At 39.6% G+C, this 22305-nt stretch overlaps 1 protein-coding gene across 2 annotated transcripts in view; it reads left to right on the forward strand.

Moving 5' to 3' along the window:
• rragd (ras-related GTP binding D) overlaps positions 1-19306 on the forward strand; it is a 90038-nt gene extending 70732 nt beyond the window's left edge. For both annotated transcript variants that reach the window (XM_044374939.1, XM_044374941.1), the window contains one exon: positions 18681-19306. In XM_044374939.1, the coding sequence (XP_044230874.1) occupies positions 18681-18832 (152 nt within the window). In that variant the 3' untranslated portion in view covers positions 18833-19306. The remainder of the gene's footprint in view (positions 1-18680) is intronic.
• The last annotated feature ends 2999 nt before the right edge of the window (positions 19307-22305 follow it).

Consider the following 22305-nt stretch of genomic DNA (forward strand, 5'->3'; position numbering starts at 1 on the left):
TTGTCCTCAGAAGAGTTCAGTATGGCGATAGCCAATAATACATTATAATTTGTAGCTGAAGAGGAGCTAGCACTACTTATCTGCTGCCTTAGCTAATATATCGCCAACAGATTTGTCATCTGTAAAGTCTTCTTTGGGCTTTTTCCTCTGCCTGGTTATGTCATCTTGCTCAGGGTTATGTATACCACAATTCGTGAGCGTTTTTCAGAAAGAGTATTGAATATTTTAAAGTGAGTGTAAAATTAGAAATGTGGCGGAGCTCCCAAACTACACGCTGCTGCACCAGAAGTCCCCCACTATCAGTATTTCAGCAATCATTTGCCATGCCCTCCTACACTTGCCCTCAGCACTTGACATTATGTCGCACCGCACGTCATGCAAGTAGCCGCGCAAGAGCAGGGTCCGAGGGGAGCGCAAGATTTACAAATGAACACACTTGCGCACTCATTATTAATCGTCAATAAATTAAATGACAAAAAACAATACTGTTCAAAAATAATTAATATATTTTATAATGTGAAAACTCTGTGGTTAAGGTTTGGTTTGGCATAAAAACCAATCAGGTTACGTTTCAGGAAAGATATGTGTTTTTGGTTAAAATGACTACTTTGTCAAAATCCTCCTCCACTCAAAAATGTGTTTTGCTTAGTTTCACTGTGAGCTTCACTGTGCAGAGTAATGTATGTGCAGAGTTTGTTTTCACATTCATCTGCTGAAGGAGGAGGAAACTTCTCTGAGCTCATCTTAAGTCTGAGTGGTATGTGGAACCATGAAGCCTCCAGTGCACATACACTGAGAATGGACTTCACAGTGAAGTAAGAGACATCTTGTGTTCAGCAGTTTTTACTTGTTTACTTTTGAAATTAGCAATGTTTATATATACATAGATTTTTGGATTTTTCAATGAGGGAGAGGGAGGAGATGCCATTTTAAGAATTTCTAACTAGTTAACTGTTGGGTGCAAAGACCATATCAGACACAATTACTATTCAAAGCTGAGGATGTTTATGTCTTAAAACATGTCTTGAGGGGATCATTAAGGTTAGGGGACCTTTGTCGTCATGGTTACAGTGTATGGTTAAGGTTAGGGGATAATCGTGGTCATGGTTTTTAAAAAACAATGTTGACTCGTGTGTGGAAACAGAAAGCGAACAGTGATCTCTCAAGTTAAAGTCTGATGTATTGTTGATCCATCCATCCATCCATCTCGACCTCCTACATAGATTTAATAATTAGTATGACCACGAGGGCTGTCACTTTTTCAAACAGTCAAGTTCGAATGATTTTGAACTAACAAGTAATTTGTTCAAATTAATTGGAACTTGACCCATACACTGAAATGTGTCTGAGATACAATTTGCTGTGACTGTCATCAGCATATGTGGCCAGCGATGTCTATTCATCAGTTGTCAGAGAGGGCGTCTTAAAAAAAAAAATGGATAAATGGTTGAAACATCCAGCTTTTTCCACTCCATGTGGTTGTGTAAACTTGACCAAACCAAACTAAACATTGAAAGTTTAATTGTATGAAAATATTGTATATCTACTTCTATATGATTAATAGTTAAATAACATCCAGTCTGAAACCAATCCAAATGAACACATTTGGAACATAAATGGTGGATGTGAGGGTACCTCTTACAAAAAAGGTTGGGAACCACTGTCTTAGCAGACGCACTGTCGTAAAGGTACAAATAAATAGTATTTATATCACACTTTTCTGAAAAATCAAGTTAGTTTATTTCAACTGATGCTGGTTCTCACAGCCACACAGTGCATGGTGTATCACTGATCTCACAGAATTCCACTTGAGTACTGGAATGTCACTTAAAATAACAACATAGATTCCCCACAGGGAAAGTGATCGAAGGTTTGTTAAACCACCATTATAATGTCTTGCAGGCTACTCAGAGAAATGAGGTCACGCTGGTTATGGACAATGCTCTTACATGCACTATAAACTGGTTACTTTAAAATCCTAGCATTCAGAGCGATGGCACACTGAGGAAACAGGTGCTGTAGTGAGAGCACAGTTTTCCCTTACAGGGCGAATGTGTCTGAATGTTACAAACAGAAGTTCAGCACTGGAAACGGACTTCTTTAAACTTAATGTCAGCTTCAGTTTTAGTCAGACTTAAATTATTTAAAAGTTTTGAATATGAGGATGACTCTCTATGTGTGATGATCTTTCCTTTCATCCTGCTGTCATAGTGACACTTTTCCTGTCTGAAGTCTTTCAGCAAATCTACACAGGAACCGGCTGCGTCGCAGTTTCAGTGTTCACTGGAAGAGGAAGTGAAGCTTCTGTTCTTCAGCAGACACACTTATAATGTAGTTTAGAGTTGTTTTGCCCACATTTAAAAATGTTTTACAAGCACAGATACACATTTGTAGCCGCTTTAGATGGTAACAGATGCTTTGTGATGACTTATTTTAAAAGTCAATACAACAAATCTCACAGCGCTGCTGCTGTCATTAACTTGTGTTTTTGTTCATTTCATCTGACAATGCTGTGATAATGAAATAATGATTTTATCTGCAGCTTGGTAATGACTGCTGGTTAACATAGCCTAGTATTTTTGAGCTGTGATTGAATTTCATATTAGTTCTACTATCTAATAACAGAAACTAGAGAAACTGAAAATGAGAGAAACTATATTGTGAAATTTGCTGCAGTATGTATTTGCAGAGAGCAGGGTGAGACCTAATGAGCTGTCTACCTCCCTCTCTTCTCTCCTTCTCTCTCTCTTCCTCACGAACTACAAACAAGAAAAACTAGTTTTTGTATATGTATGACGGCAAAGTCAGAAACAAATGAAATGCACCAATGAAAATACATTAGAAATCAGTAACCAATAATACAGGTATTTAGCGTGTGAATGTAGCAGAGCAAGAGCCAGGCGTGATTCAAGGACTCAGTAGACACACACACAGCAGCTAGAATGGCAGAAGATCATCTCTGGCAGCCACAACGCAGCCGGATGCTGAGTACAAGCTGTGAACAAGAAATCAAGCTGACTGGAACACATAGTTAAGTGCATGTGAGCTGCTCTGAGGCAGTGACTAAGGACCAATCAGACTGGATTAAACAACACCAGTCACATCCTCCTCTGTGACTCCTCTGGTTTCTTTTAGCATCAATCATAATAAGGACACTCTTAACTGCATTATCAAACTATAGATTTATTGATAAATACTACAGAGACACATCAGACATTGGACCTCAATTTCATTAGATGATGATCCAAATGGTCTGTAACACCACCTTTATTCTTTGATTGGTATGAAAACTTAGGTAATGTATTGGCACTGTATTGAAACTTATAAATCATACCAATCGCTATTAATGGCAAAGTGTTAATCACACTGATACACCCCTTTAGGTGGCGTTTAGACTGAAAACAGTCCTGCCTTAAAACAATGCAAGGGGCTAAAATGGTTGGGTCATGTTGTTTGAGGTACTGGTGAGACAACTGCTACAGATGCATTTAAAGGCTTATCAAACACTGCACAGTGGTTTGTAATACTCACAGGATTCTACAATTCTGGAAAGTTATCACAGCAGCAAGTGACCAACACAATGCCTTGCCAAATGATGTTGGGTTGTGTTGCAGCAAGGGTTGTGCCAGGTTCAACTTTTTTGCCAGACGACCACTACATTTTTTTGGCGAGCTGTCTGCGTTGGCACCCCCCCACTGCGACTGCCCCCTTTCAAATGAATGGGAGGACTGCATTTTTTCATGTAGAGATGATGTTGGTCTGAACACCCCTTTCTATAAGATTCTATACAAATAAACTTCTCACATTGTCTCTGCTTGCCTGTGGACAGACAGCCTAAATAATATGAACAGATTCTTTTGTTCCTGAAGAAACCAGACAGATATCAGTGAGGTTGTGTGTATTTTCTGCTGCTGTAAGAGTGAGTGGTTTGTAATGAGTGAGCAGGCAGGTCAGATGCTGGGAGCTGCCCTGGAGCAGTGGGGGGTTCACTGCCTCACTGAAGGGTGCTTATCCACTGGCTGTCGATTGAGTGAAGGGCATTGCTTGTTCATCTACCCACATTTGCATACAGGCTTGAGGGATTTGAATCTGCAATTATTTGGTACCAGGTTGACTTCTCCACCCTCTACAGCAGTGGTTCACATACGGTCAATGCAATTATCTGCATTGAGCTCTGTTAGAATAGAAAACCAGCTTTGTTTGCACTCTGGCTTCTGAATGTGATTGAAACACACAATGACCAGAGTACATAATAAGCTCCAGTAAAAGGTGTCTGTGTCTCACTGACTGTCAGCCAAATGAATCAGAGCTGCTCAGCAGGTATGAGGACACGTGCTTCTGATGTCCTGAATGACGCTGGTGTTTAATCTGATTGCTGTGGTAATTATTTTTTCATGAGTACATGTTTTGTTCTGCAGTGTAGTTGAGGAGCCACTTTGAAGTCTGATACATCTCTCTCAGTTCATATTAACAGTCTGTCTCTTAGAATACAGCTTATGAAATGTTTTTTCATCTAAAGATCTTCAGCTGTTGAATACAAATCTTAAAATAAACAAATTTTATTTTTCACAATTCATCCAAACAAAGCCGTGTAGTAAATGAATCTCTGTATTGACAGTGGATATGGATGGCTAGATATCAAACCTCAGTACCAACTAAAGTGTCCCTAGTATATAAATGCATGCTCAGATTTGTACTTTTCTTTACTGAGTCTTTAATTAGACAGTTTCTCAATCAAATCAGAATTTTGGCAATTTTAGAATGTTTTATTTGGGAAAGTTTCTGCTGCTTGTGTTTAGCCAACATTTAACATTTGAGAACATCAGCTTCTTTAGTTACTAAATCTAGAAAATTGTTTTCTGGAAAACAAGTTTATATTCCCCAAAGGAAGGTATCAAAAAAAGATATCTTTCTGGCATCAACACTAAAACTCAAAAAGGTTTCAATTAAATTAAGACAATGAGGAGAAAATAAATCAGGATTCACTGTGAGAAGAGGTGACCAGTGTTCCTCACGCTCACAATCAATCCAAAATAACTTTTAAAATCCATCAGTAATGCAGATTGAGAGAACGCTCTCCCTCTATTATATCATTACTTTTTTTGGTCTCCAGAAGTGACAGCGCTCCCTCCGTGGACCAGGTGCCAAATATCGTGGGTGTTGTGTCCTATGACCTCCATCATGTCTAAATAAAGCCATTACAGAATATTCACATAACAGAGACCTAAAATATGTCTGAATGACAAAACACATAGATGAAGCCTGTAATCTCACATATTTCAGGACAAAAAAGGGTTGTGCTGTAAACAGCAGCACCATGGTAACATCCCACAGACTTTGGCACATTGTTGGTGTTAAGAATACATATCTATCCATACATAGTTCATCATTTTTAGCTGAAACATGAAGTGGTTCTTTTCTGTGCAGTGGTGACAGAACCAGTCTGATTCAGCACATCAGTGATGGGATGAATATCAATTAGACATGATTTCTGAGCTTTTCTTCTCATGAATGAACTGGTCAAACTTGAATCATGTGTCATAGCAGGAAATACACCAGAGATGTAAACCATCAACAGGATTTTGTTGCCTGTGCCTCTGAATCGAAGGGCAAAGCTTCTTCCTACGACTGCATTTTTCATTCTTCTTGAACACTCTACAGTCACACAGGGTGAACTCTGCCATTGAAGGGCCAGAGATATCAGTTTGTGTGTTTGCTGCAGTGCAGATCTGTCCTCAACCCTTTGCACTGGCTTTTATTGTAATTGGAACAACTAGATGTAATCCACCACAGCTTGTTCTCTCAGTTCTCATGCTTTTTGGATTTTCAAAATGTACTTATTAAAAGCTTATGTAAACGCTCAGCCACTCAGTCCTATTTATATCAAAGTGCAGGAAAGAGTTAATCTTCAACATAGCTCCCAGTTGTTATGACAGCTGACATTACTGCAAACTTGAGTATCAGAGCTCAGAGTACAATAACAATCAAATCAACAAGTCCTCCAAATTAAACTACAAAATATAAACCTGGTCTATTCACTCCAGAACGAGTCAAAGAAGCCTTTTCTGATCTGACACCCGTATGAGCTGGACCACATTGCTATTTCAAAAAACAGTTTTATGGTCTTCGTTTAGTCCATCTTCCAAGGTAGTGAGACATAGGGCCCTATCCTACACCCAATGCAAAGCAGCACCAAGCATAACACAAGTGTCTTTACTAGTTTAAGACCGACGCATTTTCCCATCCAGCGCCCACGTTGTTTAAATAGCAAATGCACTTGCGCCCATCTGAGCACCCATGGACGTGTTAATATGAGGTGTGGTCTACATATGTGCGCCTACATAGACGGGTGCACAACACACGCGGTGCATAAACATGCAAAAGATTACAAATAAAAGGATTACAATGTGAAAGATTATTATTGTGTACATTGACATATTTTTAAAAGTACATGTCATAATGGTCAGTCCTAATATTTATCAGAATTAACTAATCGCAGTAATGACGGATGAAATGGTCTAATTATTGGACCGAATCATGACAATACATGTAGGTATTTAAACAGACCCGTCAGGTTGATGGTGTCTGTCAAGACCCAGCAAACAGATCTCAACAAGGGATCAGACACAGATCGACTTTCCTGCTGCATCAATACATGAAGACATGAGGAACACATGAGGAAATAAATGAGGTGAAAACAATGATTCAACTAAAGAAGGAAATAAATCTGCACAGCTGCAGATTAGTTGCTGCCAGCAGCAGGATCAGAACCTTGGAGAGCGGATCAAGACCTGATAAGTGTGTTGATGATTCTTTACATGATTAAAATTAATGACTTAATATTTAACAAATATTCATTAACATGTTTGAGAGTACAGTGATCAGGTTTCCATACTTTCAGCAACTAAAACCCTGCTGATTTGACCTGTCACTCCATGACTGAACAAAATGATTTTAAAGAAACCAAATTAAAAAAATAAACCTTTTCAAAAAACAAACAAAAATAAATTTGCAACAAATGAATGAACAGGATCTTAAAGTGGTGGTCTGGGGCCACAGGAGGGTCCAGGAGCAGCAGTGTGTGTATTATGGATCGTGCACGGGTTCACAATTTTTCAAGTCTGTCTTAAAACAACATAATATCATATATATCATATATTATATATATATAATATCATAATGTACTTACAATGGAAGTGATGGGGGACAAAATCCACAGTCCTCCTTCTGTGCAAAAATGTATTTAAAAGTTTATCTGAAGCTAATATGAAGCTTCAGCGTCCAAATGAGTCAAATCAAGTAGATATCTTTCAATGTTAGTCTTTTTAGTGCCAAAGTCCTTTTTGTCACTATTCTTCCACCACAGTTCAACAGGGAAACACTGTCCAAGGAAACACAAAGAGGGAATCTAGCAGTGAGTTTGCAGATTGCAACCAACTGAATACCCCTCCCACTCCTTCCCGCTGCCCTTCCAAGCGTGTAGGAGAACCTAATGTGGCCGCATAACTCGCAAAAAACTCGAAAGGCCCCCCCTAGAGCCAGTGTTTGTTTTGTCCAGCTATTGTAGAAACATAGCGATGCAACATGGCGGGCTCCATGGAAAAGAACCCGCTCCCTATGTAGATAAAGAGGGCTCATTCTAAGGCAACGAAACAGTTCTTATTTTTATGAGATTATACCATAATTAAAACATACTTACGAATATTATATTCCATTTCTGCCAAGTCTGTTCTGCTAGATGCGACTAAATTCTACACATTGCATCTTTAAGTGAATACCACCAAGGTGATGATCGTCACAAAATTGTTTTTCACAATTGCTGTGTAGCTAGCTACGTGATGGAGTGGGTGCTCGAGCACATATGTGCCAATTACGAGTGCTCAAAAAAGATTGAGCACCCAAAGGGAAGGCTGATCAAGAAATAAATGAATAAATACATTCATTTTAAAAACTGCATCTTTCAAAAAACTGTATCTATTATTTCTATTATTACTATTACTGGTGAATGTTTCAACTATGAATCACATTATCCAGTTAAAATTGTTACAGCTCTGTGCGTGCGTACGCTTAAGGTGCTGTAGGCAACTTTTAGAAACATCACATCAAAAACACTTGTTAAATTTGCTGAAATTCTCATCATATCCTGATAGATATTTATGAGTCAAGTGCTCTGTGGAAAAAAATCAAGTCTCTCTGGCTCCGCCCAGTGTTGTAATCCCCATTTGTAAAAATCCACCTGCTCCTCATGAAAACACAGAGCAGCCCAAGAATTAGCACAACACACTGGATCTCTCTCTCACTCGCTCTCTTTTTTACCATCTCCTCCTGCTGGAGCTAAATTAACAGAAAGCAGCTGTTGGTTGTTTTAGAGGCGAGGCGGCTGTCTGGCAGCTCAGGGATCCCGTTTTGTCGTTTTCTTTCTTCTTTGTCAGATCTTGTCCCAGGACTGCTGCTGCTGCTGCACTGAGGAGCCGTACTGCTACACAGATAGACATGTTGCTCTTTGAAACGCAGTTTCGGGACGTTTTGAAGGTTTGCACCATCCAGCAGCTCCCAGCACCAACACCACACTGTGCTGCCCTGTGATTCTTTTTTTTTTTTTTTTTTTCTTGGACGGTACAAACCAAATGTCAACAAAATCAATTGTATTTTATGAAGTAAGAATAGGCTACTAAACACAAACATATTTACCCTTCCACCTTTTTTAAAAAAAACGAAATTTTCTCTGTATTAACTTGAAACTGACAGAAGTATATGGCATTCATCATTTTGTATTTCACGTTGAATATAACTGAAGCTTTGCTTTTAACACATTATTTAATACAGTAAAACAAATGAAAATGGCATGGCCAAAAATATAGGTACCCTTAACTTTTGTAGCACAGCCTTTGGAGACAATAACTGCAATCAAGCGCTCTCTGTAACTCTGAATAAGGATTCTACACTTCTCCACTGGCCTCTTCTTGGGCAAACTACTCTAGTTCTCTCAGGCTTGATGGGAGCTGTCTCCCAACTGCAAGTTTCAGCTCTTTCCACAGATGTTCAATGGGATTCAGATCAGGACTCATAGCAGGCCACATCACAATGGTCCAACATTTTCTTCTCATCCACTCTTTGGTGCTTTTTGATGTATGTTTGGGGTCATTATCCTGATGGAAGACCCATGACCTGTGATAAAGTCACAGCTTTCTGACACTGGGTTGTATGTTTTGCTTCAAAATGCTTTGATAGTCTTCTGATTTATTGTGCTGCACAGATTCAAGGCACCCAGTTCCTGAGGCATCAAAGCAACCCCAAGACATCACTGAGCCTCCTCCATGTTTCATGTAGGCATGGTGTTCTTTTCTTTGAAGGCTTCATTTTTTCTTCTGTAAACATAAGTTTGGTGTGATTTACCAAAAAGCTCTAATTTTTTTTCATCTGTCCAGAGGACATTCTCCCAGAAGGACTGTGGCTTGTCAACATGCATTTTGGCAAAGTCCAGTCTGGCTTTCTTCTGTCTCCCTCTTACAAGTGGGGTCTTCCTGGGTCTTCTACCATGGAGCCCACTTTCATTCAGATGCTGCGACTTGAAACTATTGTACCTTGAACTTGAAGATCAGCTTGGATCTGTATTGAAGTTTTCCTTGGTTCTTTCTAGACCATTCGAGCAATCATTCTGTTCAATCTCAGGCCAATTTTCCTCTTGCGACCATGTTCAGAGATGTTGTCTACAGTTCCATAGGTCTTAAACTTCTTAATAATATTGGCAACAGTGGTCCCAGGAACACATGCTCTTTGGAGATGGTCTTGTAACCTTTACGTTGACCATGCTTGGCTATTACTTTTTTTCTATTGTCTTCAGATCACTCGAGTTTTCCTTCTGTTTTCCATGTTCAATGTGATGTACACAGTGACACAAAACAGCAGAGTGAGTAATTTTCTCTTTTTAAACTGGCTGCATGAGTGATTATAAGATTAAAAACACCTGTGATACTAATTATAGTCTGCTTAAATTACCACTACAAATCAATTATTTCTTACAACTTCTAAAGGCTACCAATAATTTTGTCCAGGCTATTTTAGAATGTCTTTGTAGAATAAGAATGAATTCACTTATTTTCACTACTTTTTTGTTCTGTTCCACTGCAAACCAAACATAGACATGCATTGATAATAACATATCTTTTAATTTCAACACTATTTAGGGTGAATGGTGCATTATTTTAATAAAATCCGAGGGTACCAATAATTTCAGCCACATCTGTATGACTTTGCTCTGATGAGGCTGCTTCAGCTAAGGGAAAACTTGGTAGCATCCAGCCAGCATTTAGAGCTGTTCAGGCTGAAGTTTGATGAGGCGGAGCATTTAATTCGCCAAACAGGTAACATTTCAGAGATTCAGCCCTGTCTTGACATACAAAGAGACCAGTTACAGTTGCAGATCTCCTCTGGAATCTTGCGCAGGGAGATAGCAAGACGTTTTGGTGTGTCTTTGAGGCCCTCCATAGTGGCGGACAGAAAAGGCTTCAGCCTTGATTTAAAAGGAACTGAAAGCTGCAGTTTTCTAAGAGTTTGTTCTGATATGTGGCGCAATGAACTGAATGCTGCTTTGCCATGTTTATTTTTGACTATGTGAAATGAAAGCAGACCTGTCCCAGATGATCTGAGAGGTGTGGACATTTCTAGCAGCAGATCAGAATGTATTTTTTGCCCTGAAAGGATAGGTTCACAATTCTTTAAATATCAGTCAGGTGCAAATATGAACAGTGAAAGAGGTTTTCCTTGCTGCAATCATTCCATGATGTCCACACAGTCATTTTGTGCAAAAATGCATTTAAAAGTTTATCTAAAGCTTATATGAGGCTTCAGCAGTCTGAGTTAGTCATATCAAGTGGAAATCTCACACATTTACAATCTTGTTAGTATCAAATTCCCTCTTTGTGTTTCCTCGGACAGTGTTTCCCTGTTGAGCTGTGGTGGAAGTATAGTAACAAAAAGAGGGACTTTGGCACTAAAAAGACTGACTGAAAAACGTTGAAAGATATCTACTTGATTTGACTCATTTGGACACTGAAGCTTCATATTCAGATAAACTTTTAAATACAGTTTTGCACAGAAGGAGGACTATGGATTTTATCCCCCATCACCTACATTGTAAGTGCATTATGAAGGGATCTTCTAATGGTCAGGTATGGTATGAACAGGAGGAATGATTACAGCAAGAAAAACATGTTTCGATGTTCATTTGGGCTCCTGACTGTTGTTTTAAGACAGACTTGAACCATTCAGTGTTTTATAATCCAACAGTAGTAGCAAGTTCATTCTTTGACAGACAAGAGGTCAGTGTAAACACCTGAGAACACTCTTCCTGTCACAGTCTGATTCTAAAAAGTTGGTTCACTCATTCATTTCCAGTTGACTAGACTACTGTAATGGACTCTTTGCTGGACTGGCAAAGCAAACACCTAATAAACTCCAGCTTATTCAAAATGCTGCAGTCAGAGTATTAACCAAAACCAGAAGGTGTGAACACATCACTCCTGTTTTAATCTCTCTTCACTGGCTCCCAGTAAAGCAGAGAATTGATTTTAAAATACTTCTTATGGTTTTTAAAGCTATGAACGGCCTAGCTCCCTCCTACGTTGTTGACATGCTCTCTGAATACACGCCAGGCAGACCCTTGAGATCATCAAATAAAGGTCTCCTCACCATATCTAGAATAAATACTAAATCAGCTCATGGTGCCTTCAGACATTATGGTCCTGCCATCTTTTTTTCACAAGCTTTTAGTGAGGTTAATGGGTGAAACCTTCTTTTTAGAAACAGTATTAATATTGTTATTTCTTTTAACAATGATAATGATATTTATATTTTTTTGTATACTGTCATATGTTTTTATATGTTTTTATATATATATAACATCTTCTTATTGTATGTTTTATCTCATTTGTTTTCTATATGTAATGTTAATGTAATATATTCATTATGTATGATCTTTACTTGTTTTAAGCACATTGAGTTTACGCTTGCCATATAAAATGTGCTGTATAAATATATTTGACTTGACTTCCTGCTGAACCAAGTCTTGATCTGATACCAACAGTGAACTAACTGTATTTGCTGTCATGGCAACTAAACTGTGGATTGAACTACCATTGACACATACACATTTTCAAACTGTCTTTAATTAATAGTAATTATTAGTTTTTAGTAGTATCATTACCCTGCCCCTGATGTTCTTTGTTTAAGCATCTCAATCTTGTCCTTACTTCATTATGACTTTTTAAAATCACCTGCAACTCTTAAATTGGAAGAAATGAAATAACCTACTGTATATGGAACCATAACTTCCCGTGAATTAAGTTTATTCACTTTGTATTTAAAAGGGAAATTGTGACTTTTTGAAATGTTCTGTGAACAGGCCTGCAGCATTGACCAGTAATCAGTTAAATACTGCATAAAGAGATTATCTAAAGCATCTTAATCACTTGGTGTATTAAACTCTGCACCATTGCTCAAGAATAATGACAATACATACAGCCAATGACATTCCTCACAATCAAATCTCATTATGTAAGCCTGTTTTGGCACAGACACAAGTCACATTTGTCTGTAAAGAGCTGTCTCATTATCTCCATCTCTTGTAGTGTTGCTGGAGAATTTAGTGTCAGCTGTTATTGTTTCTGTGTCCTCCATGTGTCCCCTACCATCATATTTTATTTCATATAAGATCAGTATGACTTCACTGTCAATGTTTGTGCATTAAATTGTGTTTATGTGGTAGCTGTTTCTCCTCTCCTACAAGCAGTTTAGCTCCATTTCGTTCACATTTTCTGTACTTCTATAGTCTGCCTTATGTTGCTTGGTAATGAGCGGAGAGTAATGCTCAGTGACTGACAGTGGAAGTCTTTTTTTTTCCCTTGAATACTCCCCATGGAGATCATCTACTGTTGAGCCTCACAACTAAGGAGATGTGTTTGCAAAGTCAGGGAAGCACAGACCATATGCTGTTTATGCCTTGAACTTTGTATTCACTTTGTTTTTTTTTATTGTATTGCTGCACACTATGTTTTGACAGTCCCTAGGGTAGTTAAATATAAACTTGAAAACAGATTATTTGCATCTCTTGATCTGACATCCACAGGAGCTGATATCATCTGCCAGTATTTCAGATTTGTATTCACCATATGTCATTATTATTATTGATGGTATAGGTTGTAAATTCAGTCTCCAGAAACGACCTATAGTTACATTTGAGTTACAGTCATCTAGCTGCCGTAGTAATTATGTGCCGGGGAAGTGATGCAGGTCAGGTGACTTTCTCATGAGGAGGGACAGGTTGGATGGATGGCTGGATAGTTAGTTAGATGGCAAAAAGTGGACTTAGCTGTAGGAGACCGATATTCGCGTCCTGTTTCCAACCGCGAGTGTCATGTTTTCAACCACAAGTCAGGACATTTTTTTTAAAAACATAACGTGGTGTTTACTCTTGCCAAACATAATTATACAGTAGTTCGTAACGATTTTGGAAAGCGGCATATTACACTCCTATGGGTCGTTCTGGAGTGCAGGTACAATCAACCTGTGTGGTTGTTGAATGTGGAGGACTTCTTGCAAAGTATAGGTCTTTAAGAATGTTTAAGAATTTAAATATATAGTAATGATAATGGTTATTTTCCACTGTTGAGTGTTGTTTGTTTCTTATGCAGTTGACACACTAGTAAACTCACACACTAATTTTCTTAAAGTAACCCCAGTCATTCCCATCCTCTCTGACCCTGGCACAAATGCAGAAATGTTTTACCATAATCATCAAAAAAAATGTATCTGTACAGAATCTTAATGGGTGCTCCAGTTATTCAGTATGTCTCTTCCATAAATTCGGGGGGCTCACAAGGGACAGAAAAACCAGAATGGTCAAAACCTGTGCAGCAGTACCCGAGACGTCTTCACTTTTATTTAGAGGTGTTTTAAGTCTTTTGGTCAGTCTCAAGTCTTTCAGATGTCTTTCATTCTATCAGGACTGTGTATGCAGATTACAATGTAGCCTTTTCATCTGAACACATCCCTGCCTGATCACATTAAAACAAGGATAAGTGCTATAAGCTATAATGATTAGACAGCATCGTACACTTAAAAGTGATTTACTTTAAAAGTATAAAGAAACATAACTGAACTTAATTTGAAGTTGTTTTCTTAGTTCAGTTGACTGATCATGTTTAACATCATACCTACTATTCAGAACTAATGCAGTGTTAACTCATATTTTCATGTTAAAACTGATGTTTTTTACAGTATAATGTGGAGTGCTGTCTGATGATAATTAGACTGAATGCACACAACTGACCCAAACACAACATGGCTTTAATTTGAAATGTCAGAAGGATAACAATTTATAGAAAAATTGAGTTATTACTGTTATGAAGATCAGTGTGTACAGATCTGCACACTAGCGGCCATGATGGACTAAAACACTTAGAAGACTAATTCCAGAGCCCTGAAAGGCAAATTCTAACCAGAGAGCACATACAGACACACCATGTTGTATTCAACTTAACTAATAAGTTTAACTTCAGTTGTAATAGTTAGATTAGCTCTGAGGATAATATGCAGCAGTGTCCTGGCTGTGTGTAAAGGACACATGAACCGTTACACACAGGTGACAGATATGTTACGATCATTTTAAACGCCTTTTCAGCAGCTGCTGGAGCTTACAAAAAACATTTTTAGATATTTTATCACAAATTTCTTGCGCAGGAAGCAGCTGCACACTTCATTGTCTTGTTTAAATCAGCAGGATGGCATGAAAATTTGGTTATTTCTAATAATTAGTGCAATAGACAAGTGAAAACACATTAATAACACTTGTTATAACTATTAAATACTTAACAAAATCAAAAAGGATAATTTTTGATTACTAAAAGCAGGAACGAGTGGATAAATAAGTGATTTGTGTATCAGAATATTTTCACGGAGGAAAATAAACAATATACTTGAGAGGAGGGAAAACTATTGAGCTACATATTTATGTGTATAGATAGGCTAATTGGTTTTTAACGAAAGGCCTCTCTCATCTGAATATAGAATTTTCTACATTTTATTCTGGTGTCAGCGGCTGCCTATCTCCTTTATGTTGTTATTCATGACAGTTTTGCAGCAAAAGGCATAATGCATTCAGTGCAGCATTTTTCAATATTCATGAGTCACCAAGTCAAGTCTCCTCAGCTTTTTATCTTCAAGTAAGTAGTAAGTAAGTATCCTCAAGTAAGCTGAGTCTCAGAGCAGAGGAGTCCAAGTCTCAAGTCTCATATCTCCAGCTTTGGTCCCTGGTATGGGTCAAACTCCAAGACACTGGATCCCACATTTCCCCTACACACCCACACCCCCAGTTTAAACAACTCATTGTTTTTATATCGAAATCATTTAAACAAGACGTGATAGCTATCAGCTATTATTCCAGCTGTTACTCAGCTGTAGGTAATTAGTGTTAATTCCATGATTTGACCAAACAACAAAACATGAACTGTTGGTTGTTTTGTGGTTAATATGCTCTCTGCATGCCTGTGTCTGTAGTATTTAAACTCAGCAAGAGATGTTTTTATGAAAGAAGAAACATCACTCTGTATGCATTTGATGTTTGAAAAAAATAAGGAGTGGGCTGTTTTTTTCCTTTCGAGACCAACAGAGGGGCGAGTCTCCTTCTACATATAAACATAGTGTGGAGGAGATCTGAGAGGAGGAGAAGAGGTAGAATCTGTGATGTCATGGAACGAGTTGTAGTGAAAATCCTAAGGCAAGACAAGTTTGTTTGTGTAACACCTCTTGCAATTAAAGGTGCTTCACATGAGAAATTAAATGGCATTAAGAGAAACATGAGACAATACAGCCGTGGTCAAAAGTGTTGAGATTGACAGTATTGGTTTTCACGAAGTTTGCTGCTTCAGTGTGTTTAGATCTTTTTGTCAGATGTTACTATGATATACTGAAGTATAATTACAAGCATTTCATAAGTGTCAAAGGCTTTTATTGACAATTATATTAGGTTTATGCAGAGGGTCAATATTTGCAGTGTTGACCCTTCTTTTTCAAGACCTCTGCAATTCGCCTCGGCATGCTGTCAATTAACTTCTGGCCCACATCCTGACTGATGGCAGCCCATTCTTGCATAATCAATGCTTGGAGTTTGTCAGAATTTGTGGGTTTTTGTTTGTCCACCCTTGAGGCCTCTTGAGGATTGACCACAAGTTCTCAATGGGATTAAGGTCCGGGGAGTTTCCTGGCCAAGGATCCAAAATTTTGATGTTTTGCTCCCCGAGTCACTTAGTTATCTATTTTGCCTTATGGCAAGGTGCTCCATCATTCTGGAAAGGGCACTGTTTGTCACCAAACTGTTCTTGGATGGTTGGGAGAAGTTGCTCTCGGAGGATGTTTTAGTACCATTCTTTATTCATGGCTGTGTTCTTAGGCAAAATTGTGAGTGAGCCCACTCCATTGGCTGAGAAGCAAGCCCACACATGAATGGTCTCAGGATGCTTTACTGTTGGCATGACACAGGACTGATGGTAGCGCTCACCTTTTCTTCTCCAGACAAGCTTTTTTCCGGATGCCCCAAACAATCGGAACATTTTCTCTGATGAATAGCAGAGAAAATGATTTTACCCCAGTCCTCAGCAGTCCAATCCCTGTACCTTTTGTAGAATATCAGTCTGTCCCTGATATTTTTCCTGGAGAGAATTGGCTTCTTTGCTGCCCTTCTTTACACCATCCTCCAAAAGTCTTTACCTCACTGTGCGTGTAGATGCACTCACACCTGCCTGCTGCCATTCCTGAGCAAGCTCTGCACTGGTGGTGCCCCGATCCCGCAGCTGAATCAACTTTAGGAGACGGTCATGGTGCTTGCTGGACTTTCTTGGGCGCCTTGAAGCCCACAACAAGTGAACCTCTCTCCTTGAAGTTCTTGATGATCTGATAAATGGTTGATTTAGGTGGAATCTTACTAGCAGCAATATCCTTGCCTGTGAAGCCCTTTTTGTGCAAAGCAGTGATGACTGCACATGTTTCCTTGCAGGTATCTATGGTCAACAGAGGAAGAACAATGATTTCAAGCACCACCCTCCTTTTAAAGCTTCCAGTCTGTTATTCTAACTCAATCAGCATGACAGAGTGATCTCCAGCCTTGTCCTCGTCAACACTCTCACCTGTGTTAACGAGAGAATCACTGACATGATGTCAGCTGGTCCTTTTGAGGCAGGGCTGAAATGCAGTGGAAATGTTTTTTGGGAGGATTAAGTTCATTTTCATGGCAAAGAGGGACTTTGCAATTAATTGCAATTCATCTGATCACTCCTCATAACATTCTGGAGTATATCCAAATTCATAAGAACTGAGGCAGCAGACTTTGTGAAAATTAATATTTGTGTCATTCTCAAAATTTTTGGCCATGGCTGTAAAAGACACACTAATAGGTTTTAGAATAAAATAGAAGATAAAAATAAACTAAAAAAGAATGAGGCAGATAAAATAAAAAAGCAGCTCCAGTCTAGTCAAGAGTACTTAAGAATGTAGCTCAGTAATTGTTGAGTATGACTGACAGCTTGTCTGAATCTGTGAGGTTTACAAGGTCAACAAAACATTTTTTTTTTTCATTTTAGCCACATTGTGTTGCCTTTAAGGCACTAGTGCATTGCCTGTTCAAACCATGTCTGTTCAGAACGGGCTGATTGCTTATTATTTCTTAATCGCATATGTATGTATCAATTGACAAACATATAAATTAAAACGATAAGGATTTAATAAATTAAATGGTTTAAATCCAGACAGAAACTTCACCAGTGAGACTAAACTTAGGTTGAACCACAGAAGCAGTTTACAGCCTTTCATTGGTCGATTCTGCTGCCAATCAAATGTGTCTGCGCTCCTACTACTCTAGTTTTACTGCTTTCATCTTTGTTATTATCTCCTGTGTGCACTTGTTCTTCTCTCTCGGACAGTTTAACTGAACAGGGTGCGCCACCCCACTGTGGTGTGACGGTGTTTATATCAAACAGCCCCCTCTGCACTCAGACACGGAGCTGAGCGGCTTGCTGTTCACTTGTTTATTTGAAGTTAATTAAACGTGCCATGTGTCCAAACAACTACACACTCAACACTACACTTCCTTGGGTTCTGAGCAGTACACTCGCCAAATGGAGTGGCTTGCTGATTGCTTGTTTCTTTGAAATTTATTAATATTGATTGTGTGTCCAAATCGCACTAAATTCGACACTGCACTTCCTTGGGTCCCCAGCAATGCAACTACCAAGTGTGAAGTAGATCGGATGAACGGTTCTCGAGATATGCAAAGGACAAACATACATATATACAGACATACAGACAGAGATTCCTTGAAATACATTTTTGTATTGTGGATTTTGTCCCCCATCACTTACATTGTAAGTGCATTATGAAGGGATCTTCTAATGGTCAGTATGAACAGGAGGAATGATTACAGCAAGAAAAACATGTTTCAGTGTTCATTTGGGCTCCTGACTGTTGTTTTAAGACACACTTGAAAAATTGTGAACTTGTCCTTTAAGGTCTTAACCAAATTGCAATTTTATGGTTGAACTACTTTGGCTTATATTTTTCTAAAGCATGCCCAGTCTTTACCTCTGTGACTTGTGATAAACTTGACTCTGTCCTCTCTCTGACCCTCACAGGACTGATTGACTATAACTTCCACTGCTTCAAGAAAGCCATTCAGGAGGTTTTTGATGTCCGAGTGAAGGTTCAACAGAATCGTAAACTCCTCAGTCAGAGGAGATGGAGCAAACTGACTATGACCAATGGAGTGCTCAACAACCAACATTGAAGACTGGCAGCCAAATGTACCTGAACTGCACTCTGACAAATACAGTAGACTCAATCTTCATTCACAGGAACATCAACCTTTTGATCTTACTTGGAATCCACATCTAAAGTGATACATGCAGTAAGCACTGCTGAAGCATTCTGTACATTCAGTCTACAACTGAACCTGCGTTCACTGTCTATGTCCACAGAACCAGCTGTCTATCTTGTCAGCAGCAGCTCCTGACAAGCTGAGAGTACAGCAGGAGGACAAATTGTCTTCACAGTATACAGGAAGAAACTCATTCATTTATTTTATTTGTTGTCCTCCTGTAGTGGTTGGGGGGAATCTACCTACAGCATATTGAAATCAGAAAACTCATAGCAAAACTGGGGATCTTGATCAATCATTATAGATACTGTTAATAATGCTTATAAACAGCGGCTGCTAGAGATTACACTTCACTAAATGCACCATAGAAAAAATATAGACTCGAGGCGAAAAGAAAAAAAAACGTAGGGAGTGATGCATGTGATGCATGTGTCTGGGAGGCAGTGTGGATTGTTACACTCTATAAAATGGAAGCTTATCTGTTCTGTGAGACAGTGAATGACACTTTGTGTATGAATTCCCTTTAAACACCAAATCACTCCTGAGTCTCTGTGGAGAGCAGTGACTGCAGTGCTCCATGTACACACTGTTATTAGTGTGTTGGTTTCATCTGTATGGCTCACCTTTCATCACTGTTTGAGTCAATCTGAGAGGCATTATGAGCAGTTAACACCCTTAAAGGTATATTATGCAGGATTTTCCTAGAAAATAATATATATAGACTCATACAAAAGTAATCCCCTCATGGCTTTGTTCTCGCCAGCGCCGCTCGCTCTCTTCATTCACTCTCTAGCTTGCTCAACCACCACTTCTCTCTCTCTCCCTCTCTCTCCCTCTCTCTCTCTCACTGGTTGAGCTGAGGGGGAGGGGCCATCTTTGAATGCTGTGTTTACAGTCACCAACCAACAAATCCTGCATAGTACACCTTTAAATTATAATATTTAGCACCATTAAGTTGACTTGATGTTGGAGTTAAAAGTCACATATGACCCAAGAAGGTATTTAACCAGTTTAACACAAACTCCTTCCAAATGATTTGAAGTCTGATAATAATGAAGACCATGCAGAATGATACCATCTGATTGTACCTAATACATTTAATTTGTACCGCACTTTTCATTCATGGTGAAACTGAAAATACTACAGTACTAATACCATAGAACACACAACATAAAGAAAATAATAAGACTGAAGATGAAAAAAGCCTTTCTGAATAGAAAGTTTTAAGCCTTTTTTTAAAGAGTCTAGTGTCTGTGCTGCCCTCAGATGGTTAGGAAGGCTGTTCTACAAGCACGGTGCAGCAGAGCAGAAGGCTCAATCCTCCATGGTGCAGAGCTTAGTCCTGGGGGGCCTGGAGGAGCAAGCTGCTGGCAGATCTGAGAGTGCGGGTGGAGGTTTGTGCTGTGATCGGTTCCTGTAGGTAGGGAGGCACATGTCTGTTGATGGATTTGTATGTGAATAGCAGGACTTTGTAGCCGACCCTGAGGGAGACAGGGAGCCAGTGCAATGAAAACAGAATTGGTGTTATATGTTTGTGTTTTCGCACTCTCATCAGGAACGAAAACCTGACTGAAATTTCTCAAATAGGTTGTTATGTTTAAGGTGGTCCTGAAGCATACAAGCAACCACCTACTCCATCACTGTGGACAGGAAAGGGAGATTGGAGATGTAGCTGGCAAGAATTTCTGGGTAAAGGGTGGGCTTCTTGAGGAGGGGGCGGATGACTGTGACCTTGAGGGCAGATGGAACATCACCAGTTTTAAGGGAAAGGTTGACAGTTTGGGTGATCAGGAGGCTGAGAATGGGGATGTATGATTTGAGAAGAGCTGTGGGAATGGGGCCCAGGGTACAAGTACAGGGTTTCATCTTCCTGAGGATTTCCTCAATGTGGCTCTGCCTGATGCCAGTAAAATGGAGTAGACAGTGAGCTCCCAGACAGAGGGCTGATGACAGGAGGAGGCAGAGAGGAAGAGCTGGACATCAGAGTGGATGTTGTTGACTTGGCTCTGAAAAAGTCAATGAAGCTGTGAGATCACTCGTCTGTAGCCTCAATTGTGGCGGATGATTGTGGCTTCAGGAGATGATTCATGGTGGAAAAAAGATGCTTAGGGTTGCCAGGATTGTTATTAATTAGATTGGAGCAGAACTGTGACCAAGCATCTTTAAAGGACCTTGAGTAAGTCCTTTGATGTTCATGGAAGGCCAATTTATGGACAGTGAGCCCAGAGCGTCTGAAGCGTCGTTCCAGGACACGTCCAGCTGTTTTTATTTTCCACAGTTTGATGGTGGCGAAGTCAGTGGTGACCAGGTCAAGTGTGTGCCTCCTGGTGTCAATAGGGACATCAACATGCTGCTTCATGCCAAGACAGTCAATCAGACTCAGGAACTAAACTGCAAAACAACAGGAGGGGTTGTTGACATGTATATTCATGTCACCAACAATGTCAATGTTGGTTGACATGGAGCAGAGTGAGGTGATGAGGTTGTACATCTCAGGGAAGAAAGATGAGTTTGGTTTGGGGGGGCAGTAGACGAGAAGCACTGTCATGGAGTATGGAGAGCCACCACCACGGCCAGAGCTGCAGGCTTTTCTATGTAACTATAGCAGGAGGGCAGGCCTCATTAAGCACATAGTACAACCAGGGGACCCTGGTTTATGCCAGGTTTCAGTTAGGCACATGAAATCAAGTCCCTTGTCCAAGATGTGGTCATGTATGAGGAGGGATTTATCAGTGAGAGACTGTGTATTAAATAGTTCTATGGTGACATTAGACAGAGCTGGGAATGGAAGTCTCTGCAAACTCTGCAGTACACTGTGATCCACTCCATATTTTGCATCTCACCTAGTATAGGTAGTCTCGTGATGTTTCCAACAACGACACCCAAGTTTGTTTTGCTTCTGTATCCCACATTGAAACCATGGTGTGAGCCTTTATGGATGTAATGATATCTGTTTCTTAAAAATTCCGGACTCTTGGCAGCGGGTTAACAACCCCTTGTCAGGTGTAAGTAGGAAGCTGCGTAAACTTTGTAGCTGTGTGGCGGTGTACGACATCATAATTAAAGCAGTTGCATTGTCTAGGCAGAATGGCAGCGTTGGTAACAGCCAGTGACAGTCACACAGTGGAGATCATTACAGCAAATATGAGAGGAGCTCCAGCTGAAGAAAAACGCCAGTCACTGTCAGTGACAGTGCAGCTCTGGGCTATTTTCGTGCTGATAGAGAGTTCAGGGTAGCCAGATGGAGCTATGTGGCACACCTGAGCCAGCAGGCTGGAGCAAGAGACCACCATTGTCCTCCAGAGAAAAGGGATCCCAGTAGAGAATATAGGAAGCACTTTACATTAAATAATCCAAAAATCCACAAATCCCAGTAGAGAAGA

The sequence above is a fragment of the Thunnus albacares genome, chromosome 15 (genome assembly GCF_914725855.1).
Source record: "Thunnus albacares chromosome 15, fThuAlb1.1, whole genome shotgun sequence".
In the NCBI taxonomy this organism is placed as follows: Eukaryota; Metazoa; Chordata; class Actinopteri; order Scombriformes; family Scombridae; genus Thunnus; species Thunnus albacares.